Source organism: Penicillium antarcticum (assembly GCF_028974205.1).
Source record: "Penicillium antarcticum strain IBT 31339 chromosome Unknown utg000001l_segment0_segment0, whole genome shotgun sequence".
NCBI lineage: Eukaryota > Fungi > Ascomycota > Eurotiomycetes > Eurotiales > Aspergillaceae > Penicillium > Penicillium antarcticum.
In genome coordinates, this window is record NW_026695299.1 from 446,366 (window position 1) to 458,796 (window position 12,431).

Genomic DNA, 12,431 nt, shown 5'->3' on the forward strand with positions numbered 1-12,431 from the left:
TGTCGAAGACTAGAGATATTACAGTTCATCATGTTTTTAGTATCTACAACCGCCTCTTCAACTACCTTGACGACGCTGAAAAGAAACTGAAACGAAAGGGTGTCCCCTAGAAAAAGAGAATACTTTAGGCTCTCGCTGCAGCGAAGAAAAAGCTAAACAAATACTATTCTGCGACCGACGATAAGCCATATAGTATAGTATATACGATTGCAACTATCCTCTGTCCATCAAAGAAGCTACGCTACTTTAACAATAAGGATTAGAGGGGAGAAAATAAGAATAGGGAAAAGGTTGATTTTATGAAAACCTACTAGGATGCCCTACAAAAGGAGTTCGAGCGATATCGATAGGACGTTCTTAAATTAGCAGAACCTATAGACGTATAGGCATCTAAAGAGACGGCTAAAGAAGAAGAGCTTACGATGCTATATGACTTATAGACTCCTCTACTACCCGATATAGACTAGCTAGATAATGAAATCACGCGGTATCTTGCAAAAGGTTAGTTTTCTTATTTCTTTATACTCCTCTAGAGCTATACGCATACTCACTTATACTATAGGGCTCACTAAAGGCAACCCTCGGTTATACTAGAAAGAGCATAAACATAAGTTCCTAGTCCTAGCGAGAATAGCGAGAGATATTCTCTCTATTCCTGCTAGCGGTGCTAGTGTCGAGCGGCTCTTTAACTATGCTCGTGATATCTGCCACTATCGCTATAGGCACCTCAAACTAGATACAATCAAAGGCCTGATACTTTATCTCTTCTCCTCAAAGTTTGAGCTTAAACATAGCTAACTTGAAATAGTGAAGGAGTATCTCTCTGCTAGAGAGGCTACTATATTTGATCAGGCAAGAGCACCTCTTCCGCCCTTACAGAACCTTGATCCGATTAGTGATAATAAAGAGGAGGGCTGCGAATAAGAGGATGAGTCTAATAATGATACGGAGGATGATGCAGAGGATAGTGTAGAAGACACGCTCTCTCTAACGCAAGCTACAACCCAAAACAAGCAAGCTAAACGGAAGCGCTCTCAACTAAGGAAGTCTGAAGCTCTAGATAATGCAGAACTACCAATCGAAGAGAGTACATAGGCACGGTTAGGGCGGATTCGGAAGAAACCGAGGCTACCAGATAGATTTGAGATTGACAAGCTGTAATATTAGTTTTTTGGTTAAAGAAATACTACTATAATCAAGATAGAGAAGTACGTCTACTTCTAAGAATTTTGGTAAAAAATTACATATGCATACTCCTAAAAAACAGTCAAAACTGCATAATCTATGTAGCCACGGGGATCTCATAGGGCTTGGCATGTTTGTTCTGTTTATTATCCAACGGATATCCGTTGGATATCCAACGATTTGATTTGGATATCCAAGTCCGCAATTTGCGGATAGTTGGATATCAATTTGACATCCAAGTCCGCAAATTGCGGATACGATATGCGGATATCCAACATACCGTTGGATACTGCCGCAGCCTAGACTAGTGGTTACAAACCGACTTTGGAAGAAAGAGCAAGATTAAGTAGGACTCGACGCGCCATTCGGAGATTTGGAGCCACTACAACTAGGTTGCTTATAGTATAGATGGCGCACCAAAGGTTATATATCAACGTTATAGCGCTATTCTCGAGCATCCTTATATAGTCAATCCAAAGGCTATAGGCAAAATGCAATATTATAGCATATCAATAATATAGAAATATTTGAAGATAGCGGGATATCTAAGGAGTGAGCAAGGGAAGAGAGCAGAGATTACAAAATTTCTAAAGGAAGGGGTACGTTCTAATTTAGCTATTTATTCTACCTTACTAATTGATCCTAGCTACTAATAATAGGGACAAGCCGAAATACCGTTCTCGCAAGAAGCCTAGGAAGAAGATATCCTATAGTTTATTACACTCAATCGGCTTCCACTTCATCTAATTAAGCACCCGGTATTTCGGCGTCTTATTTCTCGGGCTCGCTACGCCCTATCACCTCCGATCATTCCCTCTGCCGATACAATCCGTCGCTGACTAGAGAGTATTATCAAAGATCGGCAAGAGCGTATCCTTCGTACACTACCTATTAGTGCGAAGATATCAATTGCGCTTAATTGCTAGATATCTCTATTCTCGTAGGCGTTTATAGCAATCACTAGCTACTTTGTTGATATTAATTAGGTCTATCGTGAGGTGCTACTTAGGTTCAAACCTCTCTATAGTACGTATATAGGTTAGACCTCGGCAAGGACCGCAAGGGACCGGACCAGACCGCGGACCGGACCGGACCATGCAGGGCTTGGTCCTTACTATCAGGACCGCTGGGCGGTCCCAACTTTTATAGGACCGCACCACTGCGGTCCGGTCCGGTCTTGCGGTCCTACAAACGGGACAAACATGTAGAACCCCGTGATTTACATAATTTATGAAGAATCTATTGGTATTTTTTAGTATTTTACTGTCATACTTTGTTATATGTAGCCTAAACGTATTCTTTCCAGAAATTTTGAGTACTTTTCTAGAAATTACTTATATGCATGATTCATGTTGAAAGGATCAATTGTCCTTTATATCTATTAATTATATACAAAATCCGTATTATGTCTTAGTCTCTTTGGAATACGCCCTGACGAACGCCTCTGAATGTCAAAATCAGGTAGAGGGATCTCATCATTATCAATAGCCCTTCTCTTCCCTAGCGCTCGTAGGCTAGGCTGCTCAATAGATACTTCTGCAGAAGTTTCTATTGTAAGATCTTCCTCGTTATCGCTAATAGGATCAAACTCTTTATCCTCTTGCTCAGTATTATCCTGCTCCTTCTTCGAATGCTTCTCTTGGGTAGAGAGGAACTTATCCACTAGCGCAAGCTGCTTAGACTATATATCAAATCTAGTTGTACACATAAACATTATTAGGTCCTAAATAGTCTATGGTCTTAATAAGCCCCGGCGATAGTGGTATATATCCCGAGCAGAGTTAAAAAGTCTCTCTACCCTAGAGCCGCTAGCTAGAGTTGTAAGGATATCTCGGGCAAGGCTTACTAAGATAGGATACTCTGCCTTATAAGCCTTCTAGAAGACTAGGGGTGTTGATTGGACAGTACCTAGAGAGATATAAAGTTAGCAAAAACAAAGATTTGATATACAATAGGAGAGAGGGATATTAAACTTACTACTTCTAAGATACCTTGTGAGTTCATCTAGAGTAGTCGGTCTTGACTAGATAGAGGTAGTAGGTCTTAGAAGTATATCAATATCAGAGATATCGTTACTTATTGACTAGGAACTCGACATTGTCTATGCCTCTGTATAGCGCTTCTAGTAAGGCTAGATATAAGTCTCGAGGGACTCCTTATACCGCGGTGCCTAGTATTTCTCCTATTCTAGTGTTAAGAAGAACTTAAGCTTATTTCGTGGGCCTAAGATAGTCCTAATTGTATAGAGATTATTCGGAATATCATTAGTCTTGCTATAATACTCCGCAAGCTTATCGCGCCTATGCTCGAGCGCTAGTTTTATTACTTTCTTCTACCCGACTTTCTTTCGTGCTAGCTGCGCCTTTGCCTTATCAATATAGGTAAATAAGGCATTGTAGATTCTAAACATATTATAGATAGTTATATTAGTTGTAGCTAATAAAGATAAAGTGAACTTGAAGAAGGGATAGGTGATTGATAGTAGATAATTAACCTATCGCTATTTATCCTTATCTATCTTTATATTAGTTAGATTAAATTATGCACAAAATCTATTAAATATAGTCTATAGCCGACATACGCGTCGAAGTATAAGAAACGTGGAATTCTAGCGTGTTCGGATATCTTGTATTGGCATAAGTTTCGGTTCTTTTGTCTAAAGTCCAATAAAGCTCTCGCGGCGCTAGGGGCTTTTATTGATATAGACTGCAATTTTACGAACCTAAAGGATATTATATAGTTAGTATCAAATAGAGATACGATAGTAGAAAAAGGAGGGGGTAGTATACTTTGTTAAGGGTTTGCACAATCCTTCTGTTCTCTTGACGGGCGGTATGTCTCTGATCGGCCCACTCTATTTCTTCCTTATCATTCTATGGGTTTATATCTATCTAACCAAGAAGCTCCTTTAGACTAAGCTATATAATATGTGCAATATATGGTATACGAATGATCGGTATATAACTTAGAAGCTTAAGAGACGAAACAGCCTCTTCGAGAGTAGTTAGTAATATACCGTTATTCGATGTATTATCGGTAGTAATCGTAAGCACACGATTAGTAATTTGATGCTTCTTAAGTAGCTTAAGTAGGATACTACTAAGATAGGCGCTAGTGTAGGAGCCACGAAGAGGTTTAAAGCCGAGTAAGATCTCACGGTAGTTCCACTAAAGGTCGATAAAGTAGCCTATAACTACCATAAACGCCTAACGAAATAGGGAGGTCTAGCAATCCAATGCTATAGAAAGCTTAGCGCCCTCTAGGAGGGTTTGAAGCAGAGAATCCTAATATTCCTTAACTATCTCCTAAAGATACCGACGGATAGTCCTAGCACTAGGTATTTTAGGGATAGATAGGGTAGAGGAAGCTATTTCGATAAGGGCGCGAAATTTAGGGTGCTTAATAAGCTAGAATAGTAGGCGTAGAGCAACAATAAAGGTGGTTAACCTATCTATCCAAGCTCCTAGTAAAAACCCCTGTTTGCGGGAGGGAAGATTTGTCTATAGAGAACTATATAAGTTAGTATAAAGTAAGCCTTATAGATAGTATTTATACCCTATTCGAGATCATCTCTCTAATATCTTATGTCTTACTCCTTCCCTTTTGATAGGTAGCGGCTTATAAGAAATGCCTATTCATAGTAGATATTCCCCGGTGCCGGTCTATAGGATAAGCAAGGATATAATCACACTACTTATATATCACCTTAGGGGATCTATCAGAGATTGTAGCAACCTAGTAGAAGTGTTCCCAAGAGCCTACTAGCCGTTTACTATCAAAGATATTCTGTTTTGTTGCACTTCTATACTCGGTTTTTAGCTACTAAGCGACAAAATCCTCGTTAAATATCTCTGTCTAAAGGATATAGTTCTTCTTGCTAAATAGACTAATACGCTTAAGAGTTTGTGGAATCGGGATAGGTACTACTGGTCGTATGAAGGCCACACTAGGAGTAGATATTAGTGTTACGCCTCCGTCTAGGTTAAATAGCTTATCAGATATAAGGAAAGAGAGTGTATCAACTAGGTTATCCTCAAAGATAGATAAGGGATAATTATCCGAGAATTAGGATACGTGGCTCTATGATATATTAATGAATAATTAATAGATGTTAGGCAGTATAGCTTTAGAGTGATGGTCAAGATATACTATTATCTTTTATCTAGGCAAAAGAATCCTAAGGGGTATTTATATTCAAGAAAATGATTTTAGATAGAATAGGCTAGATTATAGACCGTAATTAGCTAATAAGACCCACTCTACTTAGATCTATACGGTCTTAGACCGCGGGGACCGTATAAAGACCGCAAGGACCGCATAAAGACCGCAAAGACTGTATAAGGACCGCAAGGACCGTATAAGGACCGTAAGGACTATATAAGGACCGCAAGGACCGCATAAGGACCGCTAATAGATCGCCAAAAGACCGCAAGGACCACCAAAAGACCACGAGGACTGTATAGAGACCGTATAAGGACCGCTAACGGACCGCCAAAAGACCGCAAAAACCGGTAGAGCTTATTAGATCCTGCAAATAATCTATATCTAACGCGCATAAATCGGCCTAAATAATGATAGCTGTTAGATATCTAGTAGGAATATCAACAGTTTCTAGGCAATAGATAGGCTCAAATTCTAACGGCCGTCAGAAATCTAGTGGGGATATCAATAGTTTCTAGGCAATAGATAGGCTTAAATTCTGACGGCCGTCAGAAATCTAGGCTAGGGATATTAATAGTTATGACTCTTCCTAAGCGTACAAGTGCTCCGGTGTAGAAAATATATATATCTTTGCATAATCAGAAGTAAATTCTAAAATATCAACCACAACAGTCCGAAATCGAAAGTTCATTCGTAATTAACTTAATACCAAGCTTCATGAAATCAGATACAAGGTAGTTTCAACTGTTTTATTGATTGTTAGACCTGATTCATTATCAAAATTTGTGTAGATACCAGAACAGTGTTAAATAACGGTAAAAAACGTGGCTGAATAATCAGTTTATACGACCAAACAAGGAAGGTCTTGGCATAATTATGAAATTGCGGGGGACCGCATGGGGGACCGCAAAGGACCACGGGGGACCGTGGTGCGGTCCTGACTACTTTGAAAAAAGACCAAAGACCGCATGGTCCGGTCCCGGTCCTCAAAGTTGGGACCGGACCCGGTCCTTGCCGAGGTCTAACCCATAGTTATACTTTAGCATTCTCCGCTAGGCCTTTTAAGGACCAGCGTTTATTCTATCTTAATACAAAATATATTGTATTACACGCATTAGACTAGGCTTCTACCTCGCTTACCTATTCCTACCCCGAGACTGCTGCGTGGTCTCACAGTAAAACTTTAGAGTTAAAGAGTTGCACTTACTTAGGGCTAGATTCAAAATATATTTCTATAACTTGAAGTATGTTAGTTCACCTAACTACTTAAACACTATTATAACTACAAAATTTATACATTCTAATGCGTAATTAACTAATAAGGATATCCCATCGATTTATATAAGCTATTATCTTTTTTGAATTACTATCGAAGAAATTCATTTATGTTAGTTTTCACTGAAACAGCAAAAAATACTAAGATTACATATTGATTAGTTAGCAGGTTTATAAACGCCAAGACCTTGATTTTATGCAAAGTTGGGTTTTGCTAGGGCCCTAATGGGTACCCAGTCTGGGTCCTGGGTCGGTTCCGGGTTACCTAGCCTCGACCCAGACCCGGGCTGGGTCTGGGGCTGGGTCCAATACTTGGACCCAGACCTGGGTCCTGCGGAAGCCTAGCCAAGACGTAGCATAGAAATTCCACGTTAACACGTAGCCAATGACCCCTCAAGGACTTAACGGAGAGAGCTACTAGGTGCCAATCATTGATAACACATCGCGATTTCTCGAAGGAAAGTTCGTGAAAAGCAAAGCTACTATTTCCGACCACTTGATGACCTTCTACAAGCAAATTAAGCTGAAAACTAGACGTTTTCTAGGTATTTGGCGCATGGATAATAGCACCGAATTCACCAAATTCATCAAATAGGCTGAGAAAGAAGGCATAAAGTTTGAGTTCACGCCCCCTTACACCGCAGAGCCTAATAGGATCATCGAGCGTATCTCTGGCTACGTTAATGATATCGCAAGAGTAATGATGCTTGACGCTAAGCTTCCGGAGAAGCTCTGGCCGTACGCCGTGGAGACTGCAATTTACACGATAAACCGCCTTGCCGATCCAAAAAGTGGCAAATCCCCTATTCAGGTATAGAGAGAGATACTAGGCATTGAAAATGCTAAGCCTAGTCTCACACATTTACGTCTATAGGGAAGTATTGCCTACGTCCACATTCCGAAGAGCAAGCGTGTCCAGAGCCGGAAAATGGCTCCGAGAGCTATTAAGGGCCACTTGATGGGATACGTTGGTGACCACGGGCATCAATTCAAAGTCTAGGACAGATTATCTTGTAGATGCACAAAGGATTGGTGCAATACGCATGCGCTAGTTGAAAACAAACGAAACGCGTTAAATTACTGAAAGAAAACGACGATAGCCAGACCAACCTTTTTCCTCGAAGGCTTGAAATTATTCAAATTTTCCCTTTGGCATTATATTTGCATTGCGTCGACGAGGACAGAGCATACTCAATGTCAAATGAAGAATCTCGCGCATAGTACTTGGGTCTGTCAGTATAGCAAAGCGACCTTTCCTCCCATCAGATAAACAAATCATGTATAGTGAAAACATTTGTCGTGAATGATCTATTCAATAATACTCTCACGTATGATTAAACAAATGACCAGATCAAGCCCGAGACGACCGTCAATTTGCGAACTAGCAGCTGAACCCCGGGAGTGATCTCTTCGAGTTCCCAAGATATGCCCAGGGAGGATTACAGCTCTCAGTATCACGATTGAACACGTAAAAGCGCCCTATAATGGTCTCAGAAATACTCACAATTTGGATTTTAGTTTACGAGAATCTTCTGCTCACCATGAGCACATTGGCAATAAGATCCAGCGACACCACAGTCAGGGTCGGCACTATATGCACATGAGTACTCCATAGAATAGGAAGTGAGCTAAATACATTCAAAACAGTACTTACCATGGGTAGCATCCACTGAAACCATCAGCACTGCTGTTACTGTGACTAACTCTGGTATGGTTAGAAACTGGAATCGCCGAGACGATTGCCAGTTCGATCAAAATGAGGATAGCTGCTGCCATATTGGATATTCTGAGTTGCACAAACAATGTTTCGTGGAGAAATCCAGGACTCCAGGCTATGGAAATGTCCCGACTTTAAACTAAACAGATGACATGCATGGGTAGCTACACGGGATATTTACTTCTGTCCTTGAAGGGAGACTGCTGAGGTCTACAAACTAGTTCTCCTGAAGTGACATTAACTGATTTTTACCAAAATTCTTGTGACAATGTCTCAGATTGAACTTTTAGCATATCACTTTCCCAGCTCTGCGGTGACTTATGCCAAGAAAGAATATTTAGTCCGGTTACCAGGGGGTAGACATAAAAGTTCCTTTGATAAGCCTTACACATAGCAAGATGTGTAACCTGAGATTCTAACACTCAAAAAATCGAACATAAGTCAAATAATGCAAACTTCAAGACATTGTTTACTAGAAGTCGAGAATGGCAAGGAGCGGAGCCGATGGGCGAAAGTGGAGCCAATCAGAGCTCGCGGGGCGGCTCCGAGGTGGCGACTTTGCGGCTCCGATCGAGTCAAACCGTGTGTAGTTGCAGGGGTATTTAAGCTCTGTACTTCTTTTGTAGAAAATCATCCAAGTCAGCCGATTCTCTCTTTTCTACTTTTCCCAAGTGTACCCAATTTCATGATGCCCAACCCCACTGTCGTCATTGTTCCGGGCGCCTGGCACCGGCCTGCCCATTTCCAAGGCCTCATTGATGAGCTCGCCAAGGTCCACTACGATGCCGTCGGAGTTACTCTCCCATGTGTGGACTCCAGTCCCCCTCTGACAAGCTGGGAGCAGGATGCACAAGCTATCCGCCAAGTGATTCTTGAGAAGCTGGATGCTGGCAAGGACGTCATCACGCTCGCTCACTCGTTCGGTGGTATTTCCATGTCTGAGGCTGTCAAAGGTCTCGGAAAAAAGGAACGCGAGGCACAAGGTCTGAAAGGGGGTGTTGTTAAGCTTATGTACATGTGCGCTATGGCATTGCCCGAGGGCCAGACCCATCTGGGTCAGATGGTGCCCGCTTCGCCTGAAGAGGAAGAGATCGAGCGACAGCGTCAGGAAATGCAGGCTCAATTCGGAGGAATGGAAGTTACACCGGTATGCTCAATCACTAATATGGCGTCTCGTATGACTAACTTCCTGTTTAGGATGGGGCAATCGTCCTTCCTATGGAGCACATCCACCTGTTCTTCTATAACCGCTGCGAGCAAAAAGATATTGACCGAGCCGTCTCCTTGCTGGGAACATTCCCCATGGGACCATTGGCAGTTCCTGTCACCTACACCGCTTACCGGGAAATTCCAAGCACCTACATTGTCTGCAACAACGATCGGGCATTGCCTCCGACAGTACAGCGCAGGATGATCGCCCAAGGTGAGGGCTGTTTCGATGTAGAAGAGTGTGATGAAGGTCATTCTCCGTTTATGAGCAACCCGAAATTTATTGTGGATTGTGTTCGCAGGGCCGCGGGTGAAAAGGTCTAGACAAACTATTGCTCGATCCATGGCAAAGCCTGAAGCTATGTTACCTGAATGTATTATGATACCTCTCCGCTTTTCAGATGGAGTTAAGTTGTTGGAACAAGATTTTTGAAGTTCTAAATGAGGATTTACTGTTGTTACTAGACATACGCAATGGCTAGTAGCTGTTAGCTCTATAGCACGTTTTTGATTCAGAGCTTGTTTGTATTTTCTTTTTCTTTTTACAGAAGAAGGATCATGTGGAGTCTAAAAGAATAGATGTGGCTTTCATCTATGAATGAGCCTCACTTACCCGTTTGGATTATGAGGCTGGGGGACTCGGGTCATACGAAATTCCATCGAAGCACGGAGAGTATGGTTGTAGAGGGAAACCGTACCCCATACCTGATGTGCCTCTCTAGAATCACCGCGTTAGGACTATATGAATTCTATTGCTTGCAATAAATGGCGAAGGGCATCTTAAAGAAACGCCCAAAGAGGATATTGTCTGATTTTGTAATAGCCTCTATGGAAAGTGTCAAGGACTTCATACCCGTGGTCCAAAGCTACATCGCCCAACTCCAAGATGTCATCAGCAGACTATGCGAGAGCGTTTTTGACGGCCGTCTACGAGCACATCCATATCTAACGGCCTTCCTCATTGTCCGCCCTCTTTGGTGTCGGCGTTTCCTTTGTCTTGATACTTTTTGCCTGCTTGTCTCTCAGTGCCGTCGCTATGGTGCCGGCATTCTCTTTTTCGATGGTGGTTCTAGCGGCCCTAATGCCAATGGGAATATACGGCATTGGCGGGTTGTGTTATATCTGGTGGGTTAACAGAAACCATTCCAATAAATACAAGTCGCTAAAGTCTTGAGTTATATGTCAGCTTAGCAGAGTTGGATGTGAAGAATCGCTGATGGAATACTTCGTCCCTCTTTTCTTGGAAATCGATAGGTCTGTGCATGAGGCTGTATTGTTTCTTGTAGACTGACACCACACTTGTAAAAAAGGCATAATCTATTCTAGCTCGGAACAAATAGTGGTTGACTGTCTCACACAATTGGCTCGAAGTACTTTGAGAACTCTGCGTCTTTCTCAAGTAGCTCGTGTTCCTCAGAAGGTAACTGCACAAAAGCCTCAAAAGTTCTCTCTCCTCCCCACGAGAAATTTGGCAAAATGATCACGCAAGCTCCTGCCATACTTGGATCCAGTCTAGCCGCGACAGGAACCGAACCAGCTCCAATATCATAATTCTCTGCCGTACCCGAATACCAGGTGTTCATCAAAAGATCCATGCCGAAGAAATCTGCCAGGCTGCCCAGGGTCTCTGTTGGAGAGAGAGATCCAATGAGAGACGTCATGTGCCCGACTGTGGAAAGTCCGACTGTAGATATAGATTTGCGTATGAGGGTTGCTGCAGCCGCAAACTTTTCGTCCCCGTCCACAACCAGTTCTTGCGCAATTACCGGACCGGCTTGGCACCCGATAACGGCGTTGCCGAAGTAGTTTTTGGTAGTTCTGTGATCTGGATCTCTAGTACGGACATCAATGGGGTGAACGAAGCGTGATGGTGTAATGGATCCCTCTGGGTTAATTCCAAGTCGGGCTCGTGTGATTGACCTCCAGGCGAGGGCAGCGATGCAATCATAGGAGGTGACATAGCCAAGGTCGCCAAGGAATGGGGCACAGCGGGCTTTGAGGCGTTGCATCGTTCGCTCATTGATCCTGTAGATATTTGACTTTAGGGACGGTGGTGGTGGTGGTCGTTTCAAGTCGCTCTTATTCATGACATAAAACATTGACAGGTTTTCGAGAAGATCTTCCCTTGATAAACACGGGTCCGGAGCTAGAGTATTGTATGGATCCCTATTCAGGTCTGGGACATATACCGTACCATCAAGACCGGCGCGGTGTGCCTTCGTGCTTTGGCAAATAAGAGACAAGAACGTGTTGATTGACGCCCAGTCCCCGGTAGCATGGTTCATTCGGAAGCCCATGATTAGACCAGCCTCAATAAGACTCAGTTGGAGAGCACAGACACTGTTCTTACCCGCCTCTTCTTCGGGCAGAAGCTGGGTAAAGTCCAGGTCATCCGGGACGAATGAGTTCTTCGATAATATGGAGAAAGACTTGTGCTCAGTAGACGAAAATCTGCGGATTTTGACTTCAGTCTGGTTTTCCGGAGACACCAAAATACAGAGCTTTCCAGTTTTCTGAAACTCCAAAGTCCCTGCCATGAAGGGCAGTTGGCGAGTTGCGTTTCTCACTCCTTCCACGATAGAGGAAACCAATTCGTCCGGATGAGCTGTGGGCTGAAGCTCATAGCAAATGAAAACTTTTACCGTCTTGCTAAACCCCCTTTTGTCTGCTTCAGATAGCTCATATATCTTGATTTGAGGCATGACTTCTGTAATCTTTGGTAAATTTGATCAAGTTCTAGTTAGTATGAATAGAAGTTGAGTGTAGTCACCAGAGGTGAAGTCGACTGTACACTCCTTTGTAAGCTCTACGAAGGGGCAGAAAGTAAACACAAGAATGTGAGATAAAGACATACCAGTAATGAATGCAAAGCAATGGACTGAAG

General features: G+C 42.6%; 3 protein-coding genes across 3 annotated transcripts; 1 reads left to right on the plus strand and 2 right to left on the minus strand.

Moving 5' to 3' along the window:
- Positions 1-8,135: 8,135 nt before the first annotated feature.
- On the minus strand, positions 8,136-8,397 carry N7508_000179 (uncharacterized protein; the record flags this gene model as incomplete). The annotated part of the gene is made up of 2 exons (XM_058458264.1): positions 8,136-8,211; positions 8,276-8,397. The coding sequence occupies 2 exons, from the start codon at positions 8,395-8,397 to the stop codon at positions 8,136-8,138; spliced, it is 198 nt and encodes a 65-aa protein (XP_058324486.1).
- A 629-nt stretch (positions 8,398-9,026) lies between these two features.
- On the plus strand, positions 9,027-9,871 carry N7508_000180 (alpha/beta hydrolase; the record flags this gene model as incomplete). Its single annotated transcript, XM_058458265.1, has 2 exons — positions 9,027-9,485; positions 9,536-9,871. The coding sequence occupies 2 exons, from the start codon at positions 9,027-9,029 to the stop codon at positions 9,869-9,871; spliced, it is 795 nt and encodes a 264-aa protein (XP_058324487.1).
- Positions 9,872-10,899: 1,028 nt separating this feature from the next.
- Positions 10,900-12,249, minus strand: N7508_000181 (uncharacterized protein; the record flags this gene model as incomplete). The annotated part of the gene is made up of 1 exon (XM_058458266.1): positions 10,900-12,249. One exon carries the CDS (start codon positions 12,247-12,249, stop codon positions 10,900-10,902), a length of 1,350 nt encoding a protein of 449 aa, XP_058324488.1.
- Positions 12,250-12,431: the final 182 nt, after the last annotated feature.